We start from the raw sequence: 24,788 nt of genomic DNA, 5'->3' as shown, positions 1-24,788 counted from the left end.
TTTTCCTGTAAGACGTCCTGATCTCTGAGCCGGAGCTTGTGGGGGGAGGGGACAGCATTAGGGACATCAGGAGAACCCCTTCCTGGCCCTGTGAGATGGCCAGCAAGACCTACTCCCAGGCTCCTGCGTTGACCTAGTGCCAGAGGGAGCCTGAAAGCCATAAGCAGCACTTGGGCTGTAGCATCAGCGCCCCGGCCTTGGCTCCCTGGGAGAGGGGGTTTTCCGAGAGGGCTGGGGGAGGTGGGCAGCCTCTGGGGTCCAGATGCCAAGGGCCTGGCTCCCTTCCTGCAGAGGTCTACACCATCCAGGGGAACTCCCACGGGAAGCCATGCACCATCCCCTTCAAGTACGATAACCAGTGGTTCCATAGCTGCACCAGCACAGGCCGTGAAGACGGGCACCTGTGGTGTGCCACCACCCAGGACTACGGCAAGGACGAGCGCTGGGGCTTCTGTCCAATCAAGAGTGAGAGCAGGGTGGAGGGGGTGGGCCAGGGCGGCTCCTGGGGGCGGGCCCCGAGGGGCCTCAGGGCAGGTGGAAGAAGCTCAGGACTGGGGTGATGGGAGGCCCCTCAGTATAGCCGGAGCAGCACGTGTGTGAGGGCGTGTCTCTGCCCTCCTTGAGGGGCCTGTGTGTGGGACCCACCTGGCACTGTCGCGGTGGCAGGTAATGACTGTGAGACCTTCTGGGACAAGGACCAGCTGACGGACAGCTGCTACCAGTTTAACTTCCAGTCCACCCTGTCGTGGAGGGAGGCCTGGGCCAGCTGCGAGCAGCAGGGGGCAGACCTGCTGAGCATCACGGAGATCCACGAGCAGACCTACATCAACGGTGCGGCGGCGGGCAGTGCGGGGGGGGGGGGGGCTCTGCGGGGACCCGGAGACCCGGGCCCCATCTTTGGAGGGCCCTGAGCCCTTTCTGCTGGTGGGGAGGGGAGGCCACCTGGAGGGGGCACAGAGTGAGGAGGGCGGGGGGGGGGCGATCCCCGCCTTCCCGCGTCTGTCCTGCTGTCAGGGCTCCTCACCGGCTACAGCTCCACGCTGTGGATTGGCCTTAATGACCTGGACACCAGCGGAGGCTGGCAGTGGTCCGACAACTCGCCCCTGAAGTACCTCAACTGGGAGAGTGGTGAGGCGGGGGGTTCGGGGCGCGGGGCGGCCTGGGGGCTGCAGAGGCGTTTGGCCTTATTCCTGCTCCAGGCCGTGGGGGGGGGGGGGCGGCGGGGCAGATTTCCACCCCCTCCTGGACTGCCCCTGCCTCATGCAGTGCTCCCGTGGGACCGAGGCCCCGACGCCCTCTCCGCGGGGCGCGGGGCGCGGGCTGGGTTGCAGGCCTGGCCGGGGAGGCGGCCCCGGGCCTGAGCCCGCGCTGGGCGCAGAGGTTGGGACCCCGTGGGCTCAGGGAGGAGGCAGCGGGAGGCCCCGAGGAGCGCCCAGGGGCCGGGCTGTGAGTTTCCCTCTCCTGGGGTGCCGGCGCCCTGCCCTCCCCACAGATCAGCCGGACAACCCGAGCGAGGAGAACTGCGGGGTGATCCGCACGGAGTCCTCGGGCGGCTGGCAGAACCGCGACTGCAGCATCGCGCTGCCCTACGTGTGCAAGAAGAAGCCCAACGCCACCGCCGAGCGGCCGCCGCCCGGTGAGCCTAGGGGCGGGGCCTGCGCGGGGCGGGGCGGGGCGGGGCGGGGGGGCCCGTCGGGGACTCTGATCCCGCCTGTGCTGAGAAACAATTGGAATGCGCTATTAATTCTTTGCGAGAACCTTCGTCAAGAACTGTGCTAAATGCCGGCACTTGGCACTGTCCTTGTGGCAGTCACACTCCGCCAGAGGGTGACAGACCTCTCAACACACAATTAGAGTATCCTGAGTTATGTACCATTATAAAAATATGTGTAATAAATTTAGAGATGAAATGCCTAGAGAAGAAGCCGCTTAAGCTCCTGGGAGTTAAGATGGGTTGCTGCGTGGAAGTGACAGTTGATTTGGACCTTTCAAGTTGACTGTAAGTTTAAAAAGGCATAAAGAGCTGTGAGGGAAGGGCATTCCTGGCAGAGGGAACTGCATGTGCGAAGGTGTACAGGCCTAGACACAGACAGCAGCTTCAAGTTTGGTGAGTACTGCAGTCCAGTTGGAGTATAGACTCTAATTACTTAAAGTGTGGTTTTTGGAAGAGCAGCATAGCATCCCCTGGGAGCTGGTTATAAATGTAGAATCTCAGCCTCCACCTCCAGCCCCCACCTGCATTTCATAAGATCCTCAGGCAATACATGTGCAGGTGCAGCTGGGGTGCACTGGCTTAGCATGGTGCTAAAGAGACTAGTTGAGGGCAGCCCTGGTGGCTCAGTGGTTTAGCCCCGCCTTCAGCCCAGGGCCTGATCCTGGGGACCCGGGATCGAGTCCCAAGTCCGGCTCTTTGCATGGAGCCTACTTTTCCCTCTGCCTGTGTCTCTGTCTCTCTCTGATGAATAAATAAATCTTAAAAAAAAAAAAAAAAGAAAAAGAAAAAGAAAGAATAGTTCTGAAAGGTAGGTCACAGCCAATCCCTGCAGGCTCTTGGCTGCTGGTTCCAGTTTGGGTGGGGAGCCTCTGCAGGTTCTTAAGCCAGGGAGTGCTTTGCTCACATCTGTGATTCATGGAGATAGCTCTCTGGGCCTTTGGCGGCGGTTGGAGCTCCATAGTGCTCTGAGTGCAAATCACAAATAAACTCCAACCACTTGCAGGGCTATTGTAAGGGTGGAGATCTGGCCTGGCCCCAAAGGATCATGTCCATCCATGTCAGAGGATGTTTATCTATAGGTTGGAAGAGCTACTACCGTAATCTGGTAGCCGTGGGAATGAAGAGGGAATTCTTTTTACAAGAAAAAAACATCAAACCCAGAAAAAAATCACAGGCTCACAGAAAGTAAAGAGCTTACTGAGCAAGACTTCTGCTTCTGACCACTAAAGTATTGCCAAAGGGCTGTCAGCTGGCCACTGCTTTCTCTTCTCCCCTAAGGGGTCAGAAGCAAAGGCTGAAAGCGCTGGTGCCTCAGACCTAGGGCACTTTACTTCTAGCTGGAGGGAGCCTGCGGCAGGCATCAATTCTAGGTCATCTCAGAAGTTGCTTTGTGAAGGAGGGAGGGCCCCACTTTGGGCAGGCCTAGCCTATCTGGCCTCCTTTGGGCCTGACCCCTCCCCAAGTCCTCTGTCCGTGGATCTTCCCAGTATGGCCAGGGGAGAAGTCTCCTGTGGGGCCTCATGGACCCACAGATATGTCTGTGGCCATGAAATGCCTCTTCCATCCCACTCTGAGCTAATTCTTGGATGCATTCTGCGTTTGGGGTCTCATCCCACAAGGCATGTCATTCCAAAGTCATGCATCATTGTGCTCCCAACACATCCACATTTCCTGAGCTTCCCTCCTCCCAACAGCCCAAGAAGGCCCCCTCGGGTCTGAGCTGGGTTCTGTCTGTGGCAGCTGCCTCGGGTCTTAGATTGGAGGCTGAGATGATTAACAAGTCTGAGCCCAGGAGTGAGTGGGCCCAGGCTCAGCTCTCCCCACTTTGCTGGGCCTCCGAGAAACAGCATGTTAGACCCTGGAGCATCTCTGGGAATGGAGTGGATCCCAGAGTCAGTCTAGGGTGATGCTTCGAGTGGGCACATGCTTTCCCACCTGGCCGGCGGAATCTTGCCCAAGCCTGACATTGTGGGTGGTTTAGTGAAGTCTTGTTTTCTCTTGCCAGGGCCCAGGTGAGGGCTTGTTTGCTTCAACTGCTCTGGGACTCCAATCCTAGAAAGTGAACCTGAAATGAGTAGAAGTGGGAGTGAGGAAGAGCTTGTTACTGGTTGGTTTCTCAACCCTGGGTGGAGCCCCAGGTAGAGGAAGGAGCAAGAGGAGAAATACCCACTAGGGGATTTCTTCCAATCAGCCATGACTTCCTGGGCCACTAGCCTGGTGGGCCCCACTTCCCCATCCCTTCATCCTGGACTGCCAGGGTCAGCATGAAGTCCACACTCCATATGTACTATTTGAGGTAGTGACAGTAGTTTCATTTATTAAGCAAGGTGGACATAAGCTAAGTTTGCACTATAGTAGGAAACTCCATTTACAGAGGAGGAAGCTGAGGCTCCCAGGGCTGGCCTGACCTGAGTCCCCACCCGTCTGTTTCTGAAAGCCCCAGCTGGAGGGGTTATCCTATCTGGGGTGAAATCCGCCACCACCATCTGGACCAACAGGCTCCCTGGAGGGCTTTGTCTTTTTTGCATCACTCAGCATTGAGAGCTGTTCTGGTGGCCAGGGCTGATCTGAGACGGGTTTGGGAAGGAGGTGACTTCAGGGCCCTGTCTGTGTTGACACTCAGCGGGTCTGAGCACCCTGGCTGGGTGGCTTGGTCCCTGAACGGCACCTTGTGGGTCTCTGCAGATGTATGGGCCAATGTGAAGGTGGAGTGTGAGCCCAGCTGGCAGCCCTTCCAGGGCCACTGCTACCGCTTGCAGGCCGAGAAGCGCAGCTGGCAGGAGTCCAAGAAGGCATGTCTGCGGGGCGGGGGTGACCTGCTCAGCATCCACAGCATGGCAGAGCTGGAGTTCATCACCAAGCAGATCAAGCAAGGTGAGGGACTGCTCGTCCACACTCCCGGGGCAGAGGGCAGGGCCTCCTCAGTGCCCATCCTGTCCTGGCCAAGAGGTCCTGGGACTGTCTCTTTGTCCGTTGCCGGTGGCCGAGGCTGACCCCTCCCCGTCCTCTCTCTCCTCTCTCCTGCTGCATCCCAGAGGTGGAGGAGCTGTGGATTGGCCTCAACGATTTGAAACTGCAGATGAATTTTGAGTGGTCTGATGGGAGCCTTGTGAGCTTCACCCACTGGCACCCTTTTGAGCCCAACAACTTCCGGGACAGCCTGGAGGACTGTGTCACCATCTGGGGGCCGGTGAGAACCCCCTCTCCCCAGCCTTCTGGTGCAACCCAGACTAAAGGAGCGCTACTGTCAGCTCCTACCTCCACACCACCACCCTGTTGCCTCTCAGAAACCCCCACTTCTCCATCAACCCCTTCTCTTCCACATGAAGTGTTCGAATCCTCCTGCCCCCGACTGGCTGAGTCACCTTGGGCAAGTTACTTAACCTCTCTGTGCCTCTGTTTCCTCATCTGTCAATGGAACACTAACAGTGCCAACCTCAGAGAGTCTTTGGGGGGATTAGAGGGGTTAATTCTCATGCAGCCTGAGGACGCTGCCTGGCGCCATCTTGGTCTGCCAGCTGCTCTTCCCCGCCGGCAGGTGGCATCAGAAGCCGCATTTTATGGACACATTCCCTTGGCCGCTCGGTGCCAGCCCTACCCAGCCCAGGGTCCTGTCTCCTCAAAAAATGATGGGGTGGTGACTCTGCCATGGCTTTGGTTCTGATGCAATGTGGGGAGATGAAGGAGTTAGCGGAGGCCTTCGAGCGGACCTAAGAGATCCTTTAAAAAGACAAAGTCCGAGAAAGAGGATACTGACTCCGGGGACAGATAAGACATTCTGCTGTGACATACTGCACATGGTGCCAGGACTATGGAGACAGAGCCATCTGGCATGAGGGATGCTATTTAAAAATTTATAAACAGTTATTTGTTGAGTGTCTGCCACGTGCCAGGCATCCTCCTGGGGCCTGGGCTGCAAACACCTCTGCCCTCTGGATGGAGCCAAAGGCAGACAAACTGCTGGCCAGGAGCCGGGGAACACAGGACAGCCTTGGAACACAGAGAGGTCAAGCAAGTGGACGCAGGGGCAATTCTGAAAATCAGCTTCACCTTCAAGGGGTTTGGGGGAGGGAGGGCTGAGACTCTCCCTCATCCTGTGTCCCTAGGAAGGTCGTTGGAACGATAGCCCCTGTAACCAGTCCTTGCCATCCATCTGCAAGAAGGCAGGCCAGCTGAGCCAGGGGGCGGCCGAGGAGGACCACGGCTGCCGGAAGGTGAGGGTGCTTCTGGAGCTGCTCCTGGTGGTGGTGGGGGGGCAACCAGAGGAGTTCCCAGGGGAGGGAGGAGGCAGATGGAGACCTGCAGCCTCCCGTGGCCTCCTCCCTTGCTTGGCTTGTCCCTTCTTCCTGCTCTCCAAACTGCTCCGTTCCAGAAAAGGGTGATAGTGGATGAGGTGGGGTGGGGCCCCTCTCCATGAAGAAGCTACTTCCCAGAGGCAGCAGGGAACAGGAGGTGGGGGGGCAGGCCCCCGAGTCATCACCTGAGTGAGGCTGCCAGGGTGCACCCCAGTCCTGCTTGGCCACCTCTGCTGGCACCCCTTGCCGTCTGATAGAGTGTGTGCTTGTCTGTCTCCCCCCGGACAATGAGGCCATCCTGGTGTCGCCTTGCTGTGTCCCTAGCCCCAGGGGCTTCCAGGTGTGAGGGAGGGAGGGGATGAAGACTGACTGGGTTAGTGGGCCAGTGAGTGTGTGACTGAGGGTGTGGGTAGGTGGTGCCGGTGTCCTCCTCCAGGCCCTCCCCGGCCTCCCACCACCTGGCCCCCAGCCAAGCAGGGGGGTGAGCGGTGTGGGTGAATATGGGGAGGTTACTCAAAAAAGACACTTCATGGTGCTTTGGCCCCTGATGGCTCCAGCTGCCAAGGCCACGCTCCTGCCAGCCTGTACCTGTCAGTTTGGCTTCTCATTCTGTTCTCCTTTGGATTAAGCCCTTCACCGCACCCTGCCTCCTGTGAACTCCAAGCTCTGCCCCAGGGGGAGGGGCCTGAAACAACAGGCATGTACCCACAGTGGGGAGGAGAGAGAGCAGACAGGGACCCTGCTGAAGCATCCAGGAGGCTGGCAGGGTCAGGGACTGGCCCAGGGGCTCTGACCTGGCTCGGGGTGAGGTGGTGGCAGGGGAGGAGGAGTGACTAGCTTCTCTGAGCATCCGGGCCACCCGACCTGTGTGTGCAGTGTTGTGCAGCCCCAGTTAATGCCCTGGGAGAGCCGAGATCTTCCCACAGTCCCACCGTCTACCCCAAGGTGTTCCCCGTCCCCCACCTTCTCTTTTGCTCTGGCTCCTGCCCACGGGGCTGTCTCTCTCCTAACCTTGAGTCTACCCTAAGGCTTCCCATTTCAAGGGCTCCTGGAGAGGAAGGCCCTGGCACCTGGTGTCTCAGGAGGAGCAGGGCTGTGGTGAGGACAGGCAAAGCCTTTGCGGTGCGGGTTCGAGTCCAGGCTCCACCTTGTACTATCTGTGTATGAAATCCAATCACTTAATTTATCTGAGCCTCAGTTCCTCTTTTGAAAGGCAGCAGCAGAGAGCTCAGGGTGGCCCAAGGGGAGAGGAGTCTCCCTTGGGTAAAGGCTTGCTTGGTCTCGTGGGGGTCCGATGGTAGAGAGCCAGCCCCTCAGGAGCAGTGGTCTCTTCCAAAGCTTCACTGCTTCTCACTGAGGGCCTGTCCCCCCACCCCAGGGTAGGTGCACCCTCCACTTACTCTACCTTTTCCAGGACCCAAGGATTACCTGGGCCCTCTGCATCCTGGCAGCCCTCCCAGCTTTTCAGCTCTGTTTCTTTTTCTTTTTTTTTTTTTAATTTTTTTTTAATTTTATTTATGATAGGCACACAGTGAGAGAGAGAGAGGCAGAGACACAGGCAGAGGGAGAAGCAGGCTCCATGCACCGGGAGCCCGATGTGGGATTCGATCCCGGGTCTCCAGGATCGCGCCCTGGGCCAAAGGCAGGCGCCAAACCGCTGCGCCACCCAGGGATCCCCTTCAGCTCTGTTTCTTAGCCAACTGGCAATTTTCCCACTGTGACTCTTGGTTTAAATGCCTAGAGAGGAGTCCAGTGGGCCACTCATCTTTTTTCACCAACCCACCGGCAGATCAGCCACCCTTGAGCCATGCTCACCCTCCAGTCTGACAGTTGTGGGTAACGGTAGGGAGGGGAGTGTGAGGCTGATGAGGTGCAGAACACAGCACGGGAAGAGCTGTCCCTGGCGTCAAACCAGTCCCCTCTGTCCTGTGCCCAATCCTGTGGCACGCTCAGTGATGCCACTGCTGGCACTCCCCACCCAGGATTTATGGGTGAGGGAGGAGAGTCCTCCCCGCAGACATCCCTCTTCTGCCCATCTCTCGAGCCAGGGTTGGACATGGCACAGCCCATCCTGCTACTGGCTGGGGGAGGACCAAGTAACCTACAGTGAGGCCCGGCGCCTGTGTACCGATCACGGTTCCCAACTGGTCACGATCACCAACAGGTACAGGACGGGCATGTGCCCAGACCAGCCCTCATTCCTATCCTGGCCCAAACAGGGTGGCATTTGCCATCAAGCGCACAGGGACTAAGTCCTTGGAGCCTCAAATGGCTAATGTCATCATAAGAATTTTTCAAATATCATCACAAGAATGACTCCTGTTATTTAGTGACCCCGTTGTGGGGCAGGGCCTGGACAGGGGCACAAACAGGTGTAGGTGTGGGCTGCCTGCCCAAGAGAGGGCTGGGCTGTGTCTGTTTCTCTCTACTTTCTTCTCAGCCAGGCACAGAGGTGCAGGCAGTAGGGGGGAAGGTCAGTTGCTGTGTGTCAGCTGCAGGGTCTCCATGGGCCCCCACTTGCCCTAAGCAAGTTACCGGGTATAACACTGAAGTTCCTGGGGCAGGGCATCTGGCCTGTGGTTCAGGGACTGAGGGGTAAGGGGTGGTGGGAGCTCCCTGCCTGACCAGCTTCTCTCCCACAGGTTTGAGCAGGCTTTTGTCAGCAGCCTCATCTACAACTGGGATGGCGAGTACTTCTGGACTGCCCTGCAGGACCTCAATAGCACCGGCTCCTTCCGCTGGCTCAGTGGGGATGAGGTCATGTACACCCACTGGAACCGGGACCAGCCCGGTGAGCCCCTCCTCTGTGGCACCTGCTCAACCCCTTCTCTGACTTTCCTTGGGAAAGCCAGGAGGCCGTATGGGCCTGCTGCTCAGGACCAACTCCCAGGGCCTCCCAGGAAACTGATCATTGGTACAGTGTGGGCAAGTGATTAGGAGCCCAGGCTCTGGGACCAAACCAACTGGCGCATCTTTGAGCCTCAGTTTCCCTTATGCCAAACAAGGATAACGGTACTTTGCTCATAGGGCTGACGTGAGGTTGAACTGGATAAATAGACCTGAAGTGCTTAGAGTAGTGCAAGCGCTGGCCATCAGAATTGTTGCCATTTCACACTCACTGTCTCTTTTAGCCTTTTCAATAACCTGATGAGACTGAGGATAAAACAGCCTCAGAGAGGTTAAGCAACTTGCCAGAAGATCTCCCAGGAGTAAGCACAGGGCTAGGACTGCCTCCATTCCCTTCCGGGCCCTGCAGAGCCCAGCAAGCTGGTCACCAGTGCAGGGGGCCGAGGCCGGGGAGGTGTGCTGTGGGGATGTGGGGGAGGGCCGGCCCAGGAGTCCTCAGCAAGCGGGTCTCTGCTCCCTCCTCCAGGGTATAGCCGTGGGGGCTGTGTGGCCCTGGCCACAGGCAGCGCCATGGGGCTGTGGGAGGTGAAGAACTGCACGGCATTCCGGGCTCGCTACATCTGCCGGCAGAGCCTGGGCACACCAGTGACACCGGAACTGCCTGGGCCAGATCCCACACCCAGCCTCACCGGCTCCTGTCCCCAAGGTTGGGGGTCAGACCCCAAACTCCGGCACTGCTATAAGGTAGGTAGCCGCTGGTGTGGGAGGAGGGAGAAAAACAAGCAAAGCCAGGGTCAAGGGCAGCCCCAGTGGGGCCCAGCCATGATCCAGGGTTCCAGGGCCACTATCTCCCCATCATGGACCACAGACGGAGGTAATCTCCGATGACGCTCTTGTCAGTGAAATTGCAGGTCTGGTACATAGTAGGTGCTTGATGAAGGTGAGGAATTGAGAAAAAAAAGACAAGGGAGAGAATTGATTTCAGAGGTTCCCAAATGTTGGGCCTGGGCTGGTTGCCTTTCACAATCACCTGGGCAGCTTGATAAAATAAATTCCAGGCTGCCATTATGGAGACTGGGATTCTTTAGGTTGGAGTAGGGCCTGGTCCTCTGATTTTTAAACTCTGCTGGGTTTGGGAGCCATCCTTATAGTCCAAGGTCTTTTATTACATGAGGAAATTGAGCCCAGGAAGGGGGAGGGACTTGCCCACAGCAAACAGTGGCTCCCTGGGATAAAAACCCAGGTCTTGGACTGGTTCCGGGATTTGGGCAGGGGGTGTTCTCTAGGAGCGGGCGATACTGGCTCCCCTCCCCTGAGGTTCATTCTCTGACGAGCAGGATTGTCTTAGCTAGCCTGCATTCCTGTCCAGTGAGGCCCCAGCCTCCTCCCTACTGCTGTCATAGGAGGCCAGGTGGACCAGTAGGGACAGCTTGGACACCTGGACTTTGTTCCTGTAGGTATTCAGCTCTGAGCGGCTGCAGGATAAGAAGACCTGGGTGCAGGCCCAGGGGGCCTGCCAAGAGTTGGGGGCCCAGCTGCTGAGCCTAGCCAGCTATGAAGAGGAACACTTTGTAGCCAACATGCTCAACAAGATCTTCGGGTACTGAGCCTGGGGCAGTGGCTTGCATGCACCTGTGTGGTTCTTGGTTTTGCTGGACACAGGGCAGAGGACAGGGTGAAGGCGCCTCCAGTGAGGCCTGTCTGAGGGCTCAGAATGACCTGTGTATCCGCAGCTAATGCTAGGATCGCCCTGTCCTTCAGGCAGCCCTGGTTGGAGACTCTGTTGCTCACCAGTGTCAGGGAGCCAGCAGTGTCCCCTGCAGACTCACAGACTTTTACGAAAGTAACTGCCCTCCCCAGCCCTCCTTGTCCATGGTAAAATCTTCTGCAAGTAGATCCAAGTTGAGCTTCCCCCCCACCCCCGACACCGTCCCATAACACCTCACTCTCTTCAATAAATAACTTTTCCTGAGAGACAGGAGGAGAAAAGCTACAGACCCCATGTCTGTCCTGTGGGCATCCTATGATACACAGCACCTATAATCCCTTAGCAGTGGGAAACATCCGAATGGATTCAGGCTTCCCAAGATCTTAGTTCCAGGGACATGTCTTTCCAGCAAACATTAAGATTACGTTATTTGACTAGTAATTATAGTTCTCATTGATGGCCTCTTACCATGTCTCAGATTCTGCACTAAACATTTAATCCTCTTTCGGTCTTTTCTTCAGCCCTAAGAAGTAGACATTATCCTGGACCCATGTGGGCTGATAGAGAGGTTGGGTTATTTCCCCGGGGTCAGGGAGCTGCTCCATGGGTGAACCAACACTGGAATCTACTTTTATCTGATTCCAGAGCCCCAGGTCTATGCTCCAACTCCAGTGACTTACTAAACTCCCTGAAGTGAAAGCCTACAGAGTCTTGCTGGCAGAGCAAACCCCACCCAAAGGGAAGCCAGGGAAGGGAGCCAGGTCAGCCCTCCCCAGCCCCAGTGAGCTGGGCGCCTGGTCCAGCTAGGTCAGTTCTCTCTGGGGAGAGAACCCATAAAGGTGGCCCCAACAGTGTCTTGCTGGTGAGTGTGAAGCCCGGATGGTGAGGCCCCAGGACCTCAGGACTGCCCAGGTCACCTGCAAGGGGCTCCTGCCCCTCTCATCCCCATCTCTATTGTCCCCTCCCCTGGGTTGTGCTGAAGTGAATCAGAGCCGGAGATCCACGAGCAGAACTGGTTCTGGATCGGCCTGAACCGTCGAGACCCCGGAGCCGGGCAGAGCTGGCGCTGGAGCGATGGCTTGGGGGTGAGCCCGCCTGGAGGGGGCGGTCAGGGGCGGTCAGGGGTGGGCGGGGCCGTGGTGGGCGTGGTCTTAGGGGCGGGGCAGAGCCTGGCGGTGGGCAGTCTGCGGCCTGAGCAGGCCGGTTAGGGAAAGAGGGGCGGGGCGGGGCGGGGCGCCCAGCCCGGGGTGGGGGTTCCTAGCGCCTGTCAGGCCTTTTATACGTCTGTTCTGGGGACGCGGAGGCCTGCGCCTCGTGCCGACAACCTTCTCCCACTCCCGCCTCCAGTTCTCTTACCACAACTTCGACCGGAGCCGGCACGACGACGACGACATCCGGGGCTGTGCTGTGCTCGACCTGGCCTCCCTGCAGTGGGTGGCCATGCAGTGCGAGACGCAGCTGGACTGGATCTGCAAGATCCCTCGAGGTTGGGTGGGATGGTGCTGGGGAGCGGGGGAGGGGGCGCAGGGCGGTGGGGCCGGGAGTCCAGGGGAGGGTCTCCCTTCCCTGCAGCATCGCTGTCCCTGTTGTCCCCGTAGGCACAGACGTGCGGGAGCCCGACGTCAGCCCACAAGGTAAGGCCCCCGGCCCACGGTGCTCCCCTTGGTGGTCGGGAGAGGGTGAGGGGCGTCACCTCTGGGGCCGGGCCTGGCGGGATGGAATGAAAGGAGTTAGGGATTCGAGCCCAGAGAAGAGGAATCGTGGCGCCTGGAACCCGTCTCCAAGCAGGGACAAGCCTGGGCTTAGAGCGGTGTCTGCGGGGTGGGGGGGCCCTAGGCGCTGGCAACCCCTGCTGGCCTCCAGTCCCACGCTCACACTGCCCCCCCGCAGGCCGGCGGGAGTGGCTGCGTTTCCAGGACACCGAATACAAGTTCTTCGAGCACCACTCCACGTGGGCTCAGGCGCAGCGCATCTGCACGTGGTTCCAGGCCGAGCTGGCCTCCGTGCACAGCCAGGCGGAGCTGGACTTCCTGGGGCACAACCTGCAGAAGGTGAGCACACCAGTGAGCATGGGCCTACGGGCAGTGGGAGGGCAGGCCCGGGGAGGCTAGGCCCTGCCAACCCTTATCTGCCTGACCGGTTTCCCCAGTTCTCCGGGGGCCAAGAGCAGCACTGGTGGATTGGCCTGCACACTGCAGAGAGTGATGGGCGTTTCAGGTAGGAGCCTTCCAGGGTCAGCAGGTGTGGGAGGGAGCCCGTGCCGGGAGCTCCGGGCACCACCCCCAGATGGGAGCTAGGGAGGCTGCCCACAGAGACAGATAGACCTGGATTTGAATCCAGCTCTGTTCCTCCCTGGCTGTGTGGCCTTGATCAAATGACTTAACCTTTGTGGGCCTTGATTTTCTCATCCAAAAATGAGCTTAATGAGGCCTGCCTGGTAAGATTGCTCTGAGGATTAGAAATAAGGTATGTGAAGTCCTTAGCATAGGACTTCATCCAGCATCCAGCACGTAATTGGGCACCAAATAATCGCAGCTCATATTATGCTGGGGCCACCCATGAATAAGACCCCCTCAGGACACGGGCAAGAACATACGATGTCCAGAGGGGCCTCTTTGTATTCAATACCCACCTACCATGCATGAGGGGGCTTGAGGCAGGAAGGATCAGGAGCACATGTTTATCTGAGCACACTGCTGCCCTTGCACCTCTGTTCTAGGATTCTTGGACTTTTCCAGTTAGCAAATGAGTGCCCATGGAGGGCTGCACCTTACGTGGAGGCACCAGGTCTTTAGGTCCCCAGCTACCCTGAGCTCAGTAGCCTCACTCTCAGCCTGCAGCCACTGAACCCCTGGACTTGGGCCCTTCCCTGCCCCCATCTTGGTGGCCTTCATTGCTGCATCCAAGGGAGGTTGGGCCCAGGGACAATGCTGGAGCCTTCTCTGCTCGGTGTCATTGCAGGTGGACAGATGGTTCCATTATAAACTTCATCTCCTGGGCACCTGGTAAACCTCGGCCTATTGGCAAGGATAAGAAGTGTGTGTACATGACCGCCAGCAGAGGTGAGGGCGAGGGCGGGGCAGGGAGGGTGCAGAAGCTGAGCAGAGGGTTGATGTTGGGGGAAGGGAGGTGAGCAGGCCCATCAGTCTCTTCTCAATCTCTTTGTTCCCACAACCCCAGGGGGGCTAGACCCAGAGAGGGGGCCTGTGCCCCTGATCCAGCAGCCACAGAGGACTGGAGTTCAGAGCCAGACACGGGCACCTGACCCCTGTGTCCTCTTCTTAGGGCATGAGGCAAGGGTGCTGCCAGCCCTGCCCCGTGCTAGAGTGACTGCCCTCCTCTTTCCACAGAGGACTGGGGGGATCAGAGGTGCCTGACAGCCTTGCCCTACATCTGCAAGCGCAGCAACAGCACTGGAGAGCCACAGCCCCCAGACCTGCCGCCCACGGCCCTGGGGGGCTGCCCCTCTGGCTGGAACCAGTTCCTTAACAAGGTAGGGGGGGCCACCTAAGGGATTCAGGGGAGGCGATGTGAACATGAGAGGGCTGAGCTTTAGGAGTCCTGGCCCTCTGGCAACATTAGAGTCATGGCCTCTTGCCTATACCCATTGACCTCTCTCCTACTTGGCCCCAGTGCCTGGGCCAGACTCCTGAAAAATAACTCTGTATAGTAGCCCCTTCTAATCCACCAGGTAATGAGGGTGTCCACATAGGTTGGTGAGTTGTCTAGATCAGTGGTCGCCAAACATTTTGATAATGAATCCCCTACTAGTAAAACACGATATTAAACATACGAAATATGTGTGTCTACATCAGGTATGTGTGTGTAAAGAAATACATATTTACTTCCATACTAATGTAGCGAATGTTGCACATAGTAAACTATGCGCAAGAGCAAAAGAATATGCGCTAAAGATTGAAAAGGAATATTTTTAAGTTTAAAAAATTTTTCTTTCTTTTTTTAAATTTTTCTTTCTTAGTGGAATGAGGAAAGTCCTCAGAAATTATCAATTATAAGAATTATTCACATTTAAATAATTTTAATAAGAGCCAGGTAATTGCATATATTTCATTATTTTAAAAAATCCCAGCCTGACACTTTCTGATTGGAGACTTCACAGGTCTTGTTTGAAGTTTGAATTATTTTAAAACATGGGTTTAATGGTTATTGTAGAGGAAAGTTGCCTCACAAAGGCAAATATATCAAAATGGAAAAGTTCATCCATCATCAACTGGGCTTTCTTTGTTTTTCAGTCCTTGTACCAATTAGACAAAGGTTTTTGTTTAAAAATCGGCTAGTACATCTCTGCATTTTAAATTAAACTGTCGGGGCTCCTGGATGGCTCAGTCAGTTAAGCGTCTGCCTTCAGCTTAGGTCATGATCTCAGGGTCCTGAGATCGAGCCCCACATTGGGCTCCCTGCTCAGTGGGGAGCCTGCTTCTCCTTCTCCCTCTGTTGCTCCCCCAGCTTGTGTGCAGGCTCTCTCTCTCTCTCTCTCTCTCTCTGCCAAATAAATAAATAAAATCTTTAACCTGCCTCATAAACTAATCAGGAGACCCAATTAAGATGGTTTAAGAACAAGTCTTTGGCAGATTTTTTGAAACATTCAGGAAATTCTTTTCCCAAGGGTTTTGAGTGTGCGGACAAGAAAGTTGGAGGCAGAAAGTTGGAGGCAGTAACGGTAATCAGGAGCCATATGTTTCTAAACATGTTTGCAGAATGTTCCTTCTAGAGTGTGAGTTTCTTTCCAAAAGTGGTTAGTTTTGTACTCATGGGCTGATTAGTCAGACCTGGTTAGATCTTCACTGTTCTTAGATAGTGGCTCACAAGAGCTTGTCCCAGGAAGAGAGGAGCACTATCTTCTTGTTGGTGCTGGCATCTCAAGTATGAGCTTCAATCCGTGCTTTCTTTGCGGACGTTGTAAAAACCATTTAGCCGGATTGTGAGGATTAGATTAGTTAACGCTAGATCATATAATCCATAAATCTTTGTCCTGCATTGGAGTGCAGCCAGCCTCTTAGTGTCATAGAGCTCTTACTGTCTTCAGAATATTCAAGCGAATATTATACCTTTCCTACCTTAAAAAAAGAAGAAAAAAAACATGTGCAATATTAAAAACTTGGGGAAAAAACAGAAAGAACGAAAATAAAACTCAGCCTTTCCAGAAATAGCCACTATTAATATTTATTACTCTGCTTCCTTCCTTTTTCCATGTAATTGAGATCATACTACGTAACACGTTTTTGTATCCAGCCTTTCTTTGTCAGTATTACATTTTCAGCATTTCCTCATATCATTACATTGCTTTTTTTCCAGAAACTTATTCTCCTGGCTTCTTCCACCTGATATAAAACAGAATGTATTGTATGTATGTAATTAGTCTCTTTCTTCATGTGTGTCGGCATCATTGTAAAGATACCGGTTACTCCCGTGGCAAAAGCCTCTGAACTGTGCGGGGCCGTTTGCCCTTTCACTGCCTTGCCCCAGACACCTTGCTTCGTGAGTTCTCTACCCCCTGCCACAGCCCCGTAGCATCTGGATGTGGGAGGAGAGAGTGAGAGCCTGCCTCCCCTCCCCCAGCTTCAAACTCCTGTAGGGTAGGGCCACTGGCCTCTGACATGCCACTTAATACACTTGCACATGGTGGGGAGACCCCGAGTGTTGCTGAATTGAGCTGATACTTCCTCTCTTTAGCTGCTGACACTTGCTGATACTGATGTGACCTTGCTGCTGCTAATTTTATGACTAATTTCACTGATTGTTTAAAAGAGGCCTCAGAATATCTCTGAACTACTTCTGTGAAATCAAATGCATGTGCTTTGTGATAAACCTTCCCTCAGACTCTTGCATCATTTCTGTGTTTATAGTGTTCAGCCCCAAATCTGACGTTTGCATCGGTAAGCTAATGCTAGAACTCATGCTCTTACTAAGAGCTTTCACTTCTGAAGCACTTGCTATCATGTTGTGCACTGTTCTCTTTAACTCTTAAAATGACCCCAAAAGACAGATATTTTTATGTTCCCATTTTACGGAAAGTTTATATCAGATCTGGAGTCTGACCTGCCCATGTCCCCTGGCCCCCTTTGTGACTCCAAAGCTTCCTTCCTTCCTTTCTCCCTCATCAGACTGAGGAGAAAATCACTGGAAATCATTCATTTTCAGAGCCTTCACTTGAGAGATTTCCCATAGAGCTGCTGCCTCACAAAGATCATTCAGAAGAGAAGATGAGAGTGTCGTACAGATGAACATTAAGTTCAAAGGAAAAAAAATAACAGATTTCAGGCAACATGCGGGAAGGTGTTGAGCTAAAATCGAGGCAGCCCTTGTCCCCATGCATGGCCCAGGTGCTGTTGTCATAGGTAGTAGAGTCTTTGGTGGCCCAAAGACGTCCTGCCACTTACAACCCCCCCACCTCCCGCCAGGCATAGGCAAGCGTACGTGACTGTGCTGTGTCAGGCTGAGAGGGTGCCAGAGCCTTGCTCAAGGAGCCCCAGATGTCCTGGTTCTGTTCTGTTATTCTCACAGCCCTCGAAGCCTCACAGGGCCTACTGCTGAGTTCTACACAGCAGAGTTTCTGGGTTTGTGGGACAGGGTGGTGGAGGTGGACATCACGCCTCTCCCTCCGCCCCAGTGTTTCCGAATCCAGGGCCAGGACCCCCAGGACCGGGTGAAGTGGTCAGAGGCACAGTTCTCCTGTGAACAGCAAGAGGCCCAACTGGTCACCATTGCAAACCCCTTAGAGCAAGGTAGGGCCAGCCCATGGGAAGGCCCCAGTAATCCTCTGACACAGTGCCCCCCCCCCCCGTCAAAATGGCTAGACCAGAACGAGCAAGGGGCTGGCTGCCCTGTTGCTCATAACTCTCTCTTCTGGGGGACTGTAGCATTCATCACAGCCAGCCTGCCCAATGTGACCTTTGACCTTTGGATTGGCCTCCATGCCTCTCAGAGGGACTTCCAGTGGGTGGAGCAGGAACCTCTGCTGTATACCAACTGGGCACCTGGGGAGCCCTCTGGCCCTAGCCCTGCTCCCAGTGGTAACATACCGGTGAGGAAGCCCCCTCCTTGCCCCCCTGACCTGCAGCACTTGCCTTCACTCCCATGGTCCCCCTCTTCCAGCCTCTTTGCTGGGAATGCAGCCTCGGGGCGTGGGGGGGGCAGTGACACAAGGGGAGAGCTGCCCGGGCTCCTCTGAGCAGCCCCCTCCCCCCAGACCAGCTGTGCGGTGGTCCTGCACAGCCCCTCCGCTCACTTCACTGGCCGCTGGGATGATCGGAGCTGCACAGAGGAGACGCACGGCTTCATCTGCCAAAAGGGCACAGGTATGGGTCTCCAGTGACCTCGGGGATGTCAGCACTGGGCCAGATGCTGTGGGCCGTGCCTGGAGGAATGACGAAACGTGGTCCCTGACGTCACTCCCAGAATCTAGTATCTGCTTAGGACGCAGAGAGGCAGAAAGACCAGGCCCCAGTCAGAGGAAAAGGCAGTGAGCCCTGGGGCTCTCAGAAGGTTTGGGGGTCTGGAGGACCGAGCAGGTGCAGCTGGACACTGAGCAGGCCTGGTGTCGGGGAACCTGCATTTGTGCCTCTGAGGCCCCTGCGGCTCCTGTGTGTTCTCCCGGGCCCGTGGGGTCCGAGTGGGTCATGGCTCCAGCGAGCCCCTCAGCTTACAGGCAAGAAGGTATTATTCGTCACAGTGGCTGACACTTCCATCAGTCTGGGCCTGCTCTCTGGCCTCCCCCACTTCATGCCTGGGAATGGGGTGAGGGCGGGCCTGGCCTGAGCCCTGCCCCCTTCCCTCCAGACCCTTCCCTGAGCCCGTCCCCAGCCGCGTCACCCCCAGCCCCGGGTACCGAGCTCTCCTACCTCAACGGCACCTTCCGGCTGCTGCAGAAGCCTCTGCGCTGGCACGACGCCCTCCTGCTGTGTGAGAGCCGCAACGCCAGCCTGGCACACGTGCCCGACCCCTACACCCAGGCCTTCCTCACACAGGCCGCCCGAGGGCTGCGCACCCCACTCTGGATCGGTCTGACTAGCGAGGAGGTGGGCCCCCCACAGTCGGCCCGGCGCCAGGGCCGGCACCGCTCCCTTGATTTCCCTCCCTGTCTCCCCCCAACTCCTGGCCTTACCTCGCCTGCCTCTGTCCCCCACCCTCCCACCCTGACGGCCCCCTCGTGCCCAGGGCTCCCGGCGGTACTCCTGGGTCTCGGAGGAGCCGCTGAGCTACGTGAGCTGGCAGGACGGCGAGCCCCAGCAGCCGGGGGGCTGTGCCTACGTGGATGTGGACGGGGCCTGGCGCACCGCCAGCTGCGACACCAAGTTGCAGGGGGCTGTCTGTGGCGTGAACGGTGGTGAGCGCCCAGCTGCCGGGGCGGGGCGGTCGGCAAGGCGTGGGCTGTCCCGGGGAGTACCCTGGGCCATCTGCTCAATCCTGCACCCCCACAGGGCCCCCTCCTCCCCGAAGAATAAGCTACCATGGCAGCTGTCCCCAAGGGCTGGCTGACTCTGCATGGATTCCCTTCCGGGAGCACTGCTACTCCTTCCACATGGAGCTGCTGCTGGGCCACAAGGAGGCGCTGCAGCGCTGCCAGAGAGGTGGGCCAGGGCCGGCTAGAGCCCATGGGGGGTCGTTTCAGGTGGTGGCCCCTACCGTGGACACCTACAGGCTCCATGGGTGCAGTCCCTGTGCCACACTCTGCCTGTAGGCAGTGCTCCCACATACGTGCCCCATCAGTTTCCAGTGCACAGAGACCACGTGTGACATTACCCGTAGATAACCCGTGCCACTCAGGCTGCTGGAGAAGAGGGCTGGGGCCTCTCTGGGGTGGGGGGTGTCTCTGCTCCCCCAGGGAGACCACTGTGTGTCCTGATGCGGGTCCCCCTTGTGTCCAGCGGGCGGGGCGGTCCTGTCTATCCTGGATGAGATGGAGAACGTGTTTGTCTGGGAGCACCTGCAGAGCTCTGAGGGCCAGAGTCGGGGGGCCTGGCTGGGTATGAACTTCAACCCTAAAGGTGGGTGCCCTGGGTGTGGCATCAGGTGGGAGGGTGAAGCCTTAAGATGTGGGGAGGATGCCTTCCACCAGGGCTCGGTGGGTGTGAGGACTTGGGGGGAGGTGAGGATTGGTTCTAGAACAGACCTGCTCTCCCACCTGCGCCTCTCCCCGCGCCCCCTCAGCACCTTGTCTCCCACAGGAGGCACCCTCGTCTGGCAGGACAACACAGCTGTGAACTACTCCAACTGGGGACCCCCCGGCCTGGGCCCCAGCATGCTGAGCCACAATAGCTGTTACTGGATCCAGAGCAGCAGTGGGCTTTGGCGCCCAGGCGCCTGCACCAACATTACCATGGGCGTTGTCTGCAAGCTCCCCCGAGGTGGGTGCCTGGCAGGCACAGCGCAGCCTCCTGCCACCCCCGCTCAGCTGGCACGGGGCCTGGGCCGGGGGCCAGTGACGAGGTGGACTGGAGGGCAGGACCGGACAGGCCCGGGCCGCCAGGACCCTCCCCTGGGATAAATTGGTCTGTAGGAGGGACTGGCCCTTCCTACAAATTTCCAGATGAGACAGCAAACCCATCATTTTGTAGCGGTTAAGGGCACAGATGGGGTTCAAGCCCTGGCCAAACCACTTACCAACTCTGTGACCCCCGGCAAGTTCCTTAGAGTCTGTGGCCTCAGTTTCTTCCTATGTAAAATGAGGATGATGACAGTACCCACAAGATCAAATGAGCTAATAAAGTGCTGGGCACTCAAGAAGTGCTCTATATGTGTTTGCTTATTTTTACTGTTACTGCTTCACTTACTAACTGGTCCCTCCCTCTTCCTTGCAGCCGAGGAGAGCAGCTTCTCTCCATCAGGTGAGTCCAGGCCTGGGCTGAGACAAGCCCTCTCCCCACTTCGCCCAGCACGTGGGGACATTGGGGGGCATGGGTGGAGGTGCGGGTGGGAGTGGCGGGGCTGGGCTCGGCCTCACCCTGAGCGGTGGGCTTGCTGCAGCAGCGCTCCCAGAGAACCCAGCGGCCCTGGTGGTGGTGCTGATGGCGGTGCTGCTGCTCCTGGCCCTGCTGACCGCAGCCTTGATCCTCTACCGGCGGCGACAGAGCGTGGAGCGCGGGACCTTCGAGGGCGCCCGGTACAGCCGCAGTGCCTCTGGCCCCGGCGAGGCCACGGAGAAGAACATTCTGGTGTCTGACATGGAAATGAATGAGCAGCAGGAGTAGAGCCAAGGGCGTGGGCAGGGTGGGCACAGGAGGAATGGGGAGGCTGGGCCCTGGGTCAGCCGGGCCCCCCACCAGGTACCAGTCCAGGTGGCCTATGGAGGGGGACCTTTGGGAGCCGCTCTTGGGAACTGGGGCTGATCAGGGCGTGGCTGCTGGGAGCCTCCCTCCCATATGAGGGCTGGGCTGAGACCTGGCTGAGTGCAACGTGGTGTTTCCCTTTTGGGGCGGGGGGCTAAGGTCTTGTCACCTGGGCCTGTGCCCCCACGGTGACCAGAAGCAGGACAGGAGCCTCTTTCTGCTCCTTTCTCCCCAGGCCCCCCTGCCCAGGCCTGCTGACCCATGCCCCAGGACCCCCTTTCTCATTGCAGAGCCTGAGGACCCTCCCCTGGGCCCTCAGCTAGCCTCTGTTGCTTCTCTCCTTCCTGGCAGCCTTGGCTCTGAGCCCTCCCACCCCCATTCCGTCTCCCTGCTTCTCATGCAGCCCGTCCTTCTGAGCCAGGGCCCCAAGGTTTGGGGAGCCCTGTTGCTCATGGTGGGTGTCAGCTGAGGGGGCCAAGCATGTCACTCCTGTGCCTGCTGGGGTGGTCCATGGGACGTGGAGGAGGGGCCTGGGCTGGGCCTGAGAACGAGAGCCCCATTGGGGTGTCAGCTGTGCTGGAGACAGGACCAGGAGAAACACCCTGACCCCCAGGGGGTGACCGGGCTGAGGTGTCATCTCCTGCTGGTTGGGGGAGGGCTCTGTCCCTAAAGAGTCCCCTGTGGGGACCATAGTAAGTACCCTCACGTTTCCAGCTCCTGGCTCTGGTTGGAAGAGAGAGAGGAGGGGGTTGTCAGAGTCCTGGGGGGGGGAGGGGGGGGAGGTTTGGAAGCAGGAGACCGCCCTCTAGTGGGGCCCAAAGGAACAGTGCCCCAGCTCCGGAGGGGCCCAGGCTGGGGTGGCCAGCCAGTCCCTGTGCTACGGCTTGGGACAATGTGAACACGGACTCAAACACATGGTCCTTTTTTTGTAGTTCTTAATTTTTTTTAATGTGCCATTATTGTGAGGGAAAAAAGAAAAAAAGAAAAGCAAACCAATAAAACACCTTTAAGAAGCTTGAGAGAGAAGGGTTTCTGCTTTGTTCTCTTGTCAGCCTTGTTCCTTGCACCATCTCAGAGGTAAATGTCATGTTTGGAGTTCCAGTCGTGCGTGCTTCTGCGGTCTACCATTTTGCTTCTGTCTCTGGGCCTCATGGGGACACCTGCACTCTTGTCTCCTCTCCTGGGCTCTTGCCCTTTGGGGCCTGCTCGCTATGTCCTCTGTGCCCCAGAGGGTGTGTGTGGGTGACAGCACGGGAGCCACCAGATGGCTGTGAGGGCTCTGGCCACTTAGCTCACCTGAGTTCAACGTGTGTGAGATGGGAGGCCGGGACGCGCTCCCTGGGGTTGCTCTACGGCTATTTGAGGATTAAATGAGATCCCCTGTGCCAAGCAGTTAGCCCCACACCTCCGAGTTCGTGCAGTAAGTGCCCCATAAACAGCTGCTATTGTTATTTGGGGCTGTGGTTCCCAGGGGGCATTGGAGGTGCCCTGGGTGGGGGCTCCACATCACCATCTTCCCAAGGTCGCTGTCATACCTGCCCCCGAGCTGTGAACAAGTGCATATGTGTCCTTGGGGAGTCTGGCTTTGAAACCCCTCGGAGGCAGGCAGTGGTCCTCAAGACTGCCCCTCCTGACTGTTCACTCTGGACACTTGAGCTGCAGACGCAGCAGCCAACAGAGAGGACTCTGCTAGTAAGCGATGGGTGCCAACGATGCCAGTCGTGCTGGGTGCGGGCACCAGGCCGTGGGGAGGGGTGTTAGTTTGGACCCGGTGGTGGGGAGGGTCTCGTCAGAGGAAGTAGGATGAACCTGAAGGAGGTGAGGGAGTGAGCGATACAGACACCTAGGCAGGTGGAGGCGGGGGGGGGGGGGGGGGGGGGGGGGGGGGGGGGTTGCTGGGCCAACCGTGGTGGTCCTTGGGGTGTCCCAGAGGAGGCCAGGCTGGCTAGAGGGCACGGAAGGGGAGCACGGATGAGCCTGATTCCCCGGGGCCTGTTTCTAGTAGGAAGTCCGAGGGAAGGGCTAAGCCAGCTGTCCCTTGAGGTTGGTGGTGTGGTTCAGGACCTTGGTGGTGGTCACATTCTGGACCTGTGCGTGTGTCGCACACCAGCTTTACTTCGTTCATTATTTTTTATTATTTATTTAAAGATGTTATTTATTTATTCATGAGAGAGGCAGAGACACAAGCAGAGGGAGAAGCAAGCTCCCTGCAGGGAGCCCAATGTGGGACTGGATCCCAGGTCTTCAGGATCACACCCTGAGCTGAAGGCAGAGGCTCAACTGCTGAGCCACCCAGGCCTTCCTCTCCCCCTCTTTTTTCTTTTTTAGATTATTTATTTATTTACTCATAGAGACACACACACAGAGAGAGAGAGAGGCAGAGACACAGGCAGAGGGAGAAGCAGGCTCCATGCAGGGAGCCCGATGTGGGACTCGATCCCAGGTCTCCAGGATCGCGCCCTAGGCTGCAGGTGGCTGTGCCACCGGGGCTGCCCCTAGGCCTCCCTCATTCATGATTTTTTAAAACAAGTTTCTATTTTTCTGAATAGGTAATACCACCACATGGTTCAAGACCTAACCCTAAAAGATACAGAGCTTTCACCCTGAACAGCAGGGTAAATGGGGCACCGTCTTTTAAGCCAGGGAGCCCCCAGCCGGGTTCATGAGCTGCTTCTCTGCAGCCCTGACTGAGGCCAAGCTGGAGGCCCTCCTCCCCCTGTCTCCTCCCTGCAGCTTCAGCAGCGCTCTCCTGATGGCAGGATCAGGGGCGGACCAATCTGGTCACTTTGGGGAGGGTGCCCCAATCCCAGGGGGGTTCCTTAATGATTAATCCACTTCACCCTGAAGTGATTTGCTCCCTTTGTGAGTTAAGTGCCCTGCCATTATCTGCAGCTCAAAAGACTGCTTGACCAGGCTGCAGGGAGCCACCCGGGGCAGATGCTCTCTGGGAAGCCCAGCTCTCTGCTGACCCTTGCCCAAGGAGGAAGAAAAGCTGAGGGGTGAAGACAAGGTCACCGGATCCCTGGGGGTGGGAGGAGCAGCCAAGGGACCGAGGATACAATGCCCAGTGCTGCCTGGTGGGGCCGGGGGAGTGATGGTGAGGGTCCAGGGGTTTAAATCATTCCAGAAATACCTATCCTAGCTCCTCTCTCCCTCAGGTGCCTGTAGTCCTCACCAGAGCCCTGCTCCCCACCCAAAAGCATTTCAGACAGCTTCACAGGTACCTGGGGGCTCCCTGTAGACCTCTTCTCAGCCTTTCCATGTGGGGGCTTCCCAGAGGAGGGTAGGGGGTTGCTCTAGTAGCTCTGTCAGGGCAGGAGGAAGACTCTGGGTGTAGGGGGGTGCCATTTGCCTGTGGCTCCAGAATAGTGCTGGTTCTAAGGGGACTACACAGATACCAGAACCTCCTGTCTTTCTGCTCATTTCATTTTTTAAAAGATTTTATTTACTTATTCATGAGAGACACAAAGACAGAGGCAGACACACAGGCAGAGGGAGAAGCAGGCTCCCCATGGGGAGCCCAATGTGGGACTCGATCCCAGGACCCTGGGATCATGACCTGAGCCAAAGGCAGATGCTCAACTACCAAGCCACCCAGGTGCCCCTGTCTACTCATTTCAAGTCAAGAAACAATCAGCGCTCCTCCACATTCCACCTCTGCTGGGGGTGGGATGCCCTGAGACGGAACCTGGTGGGCCCGACAAAGGGCACTGTATGCCAGACACCGAGGCCAACCGTCACCTGCAGGGCTAAGCTGGCTCAGCTCTAGCCACCTGGATGTTCAGCGACAGCTCATTGAATCCATGAATGAATGGGAGGATGGGGCCACTCTCCAGAGAACAGTGTCAGGCTGCTCACCACCTCTCCTCGTCAAGGCAGGGATGGCCTCCTCCCAGGTGTCCTGGCAGAGCCAGCCTGGCCCAGTGGGCAGCACT

At 57.1% G+C, this 24,788-nt stretch overlaps 1 protein-coding gene across 2 annotated transcripts in view; it reads left to right on the top strand.

Annotated features, from left to right (window-relative positions):
- MRC2 (mannose receptor C-type 2) overlaps positions 1-21,866 on the top strand; it is a 54,348-nt gene extending 32,482 nt beyond the window's left edge. The window contains exons 3-30 of one of the 2 annotated variants that reach the window (XM_077853893.1): positions 292-465; positions 667-831; positions 1,015-1,128; positions 1,493-1,636; positions 4,400-4,588; positions 4,750-4,904; positions 5,821-5,928; positions 8,058-8,173; positions 8,652-8,800; positions 9,383-9,600; positions 10,314-10,456; positions 11,547-11,649; positions 11,912-12,050; positions 12,163-12,198; positions 12,455-12,615; positions 12,714-12,781; positions 13,526-13,626; positions 13,915-14,057; positions 17,196-17,310; positions 17,446-17,609; positions 17,775-17,883; positions 18,365-18,603; positions 18,743-18,911; positions 19,006-19,155; positions 19,453-19,572; positions 19,753-19,932; positions 20,386-20,412; positions 20,555-21,866. In XM_077853893.1, the coding sequence (XP_077710019.1) occupies positions 292-465; positions 667-831; positions 1,015-1,128; positions 1,493-1,636; positions 4,400-4,588; positions 4,750-4,904; positions 5,821-5,928; positions 8,058-8,173; positions 8,652-8,800; positions 9,383-9,600; positions 10,314-10,456; positions 11,547-11,649; positions 11,912-12,050; positions 12,163-12,198; positions 12,455-12,615; positions 12,714-12,781; positions 13,526-13,626; positions 13,915-14,057; positions 17,196-17,310; positions 17,446-17,609; positions 17,775-17,883; positions 18,365-18,603; positions 18,743-18,911; positions 19,006-19,155; positions 19,453-19,572; positions 19,753-19,932; positions 20,386-20,412; positions 20,555-20,775 (3,920 nt within the window). In that variant the 3' untranslated portion in view covers positions 20,776-21,866. Of the gene's footprint in view, positions 1-291; positions 466-666; positions 832-1,014; positions 1,129-1,492; positions 1,637-4,399; positions 4,589-4,749; positions 4,905-5,820; positions 5,929-8,057; positions 8,174-8,651; positions 8,801-9,382; positions 9,601-10,313; positions 10,457-11,546; positions 11,650-11,911; positions 12,051-12,162; positions 12,199-12,454; positions 12,616-12,713; positions 12,782-13,525; positions 13,627-13,914; positions 14,058-17,195; positions 17,311-17,445; positions 17,610-17,774; positions 17,884-18,364; positions 18,604-18,742; positions 18,912-19,005; positions 19,156-19,452; positions 19,573-19,752; positions 19,933-20,385; positions 20,413-20,551 lie in introns of both variants that reach the window. The other variant, XM_077853892.1, reaches the window with a different exon arrangement.
- The last annotated feature ends 2,922 nt before the right edge of the window (positions 21,867-24,788 follow it).

This window comes from Canis aureus, chromosome 16 (assembly GCF_053574225.1).
Source record: "Canis aureus isolate CA01 chromosome 16, VMU_Caureus_v.1.0, whole genome shotgun sequence".
NCBI classification, from domain to species: Eukaryota; Metazoa; Chordata; class Mammalia; order Carnivora; family Canidae; genus Canis; species Canis aureus.
This window is presented reverse-complemented; position numbering and strand designations above follow the sequence as displayed.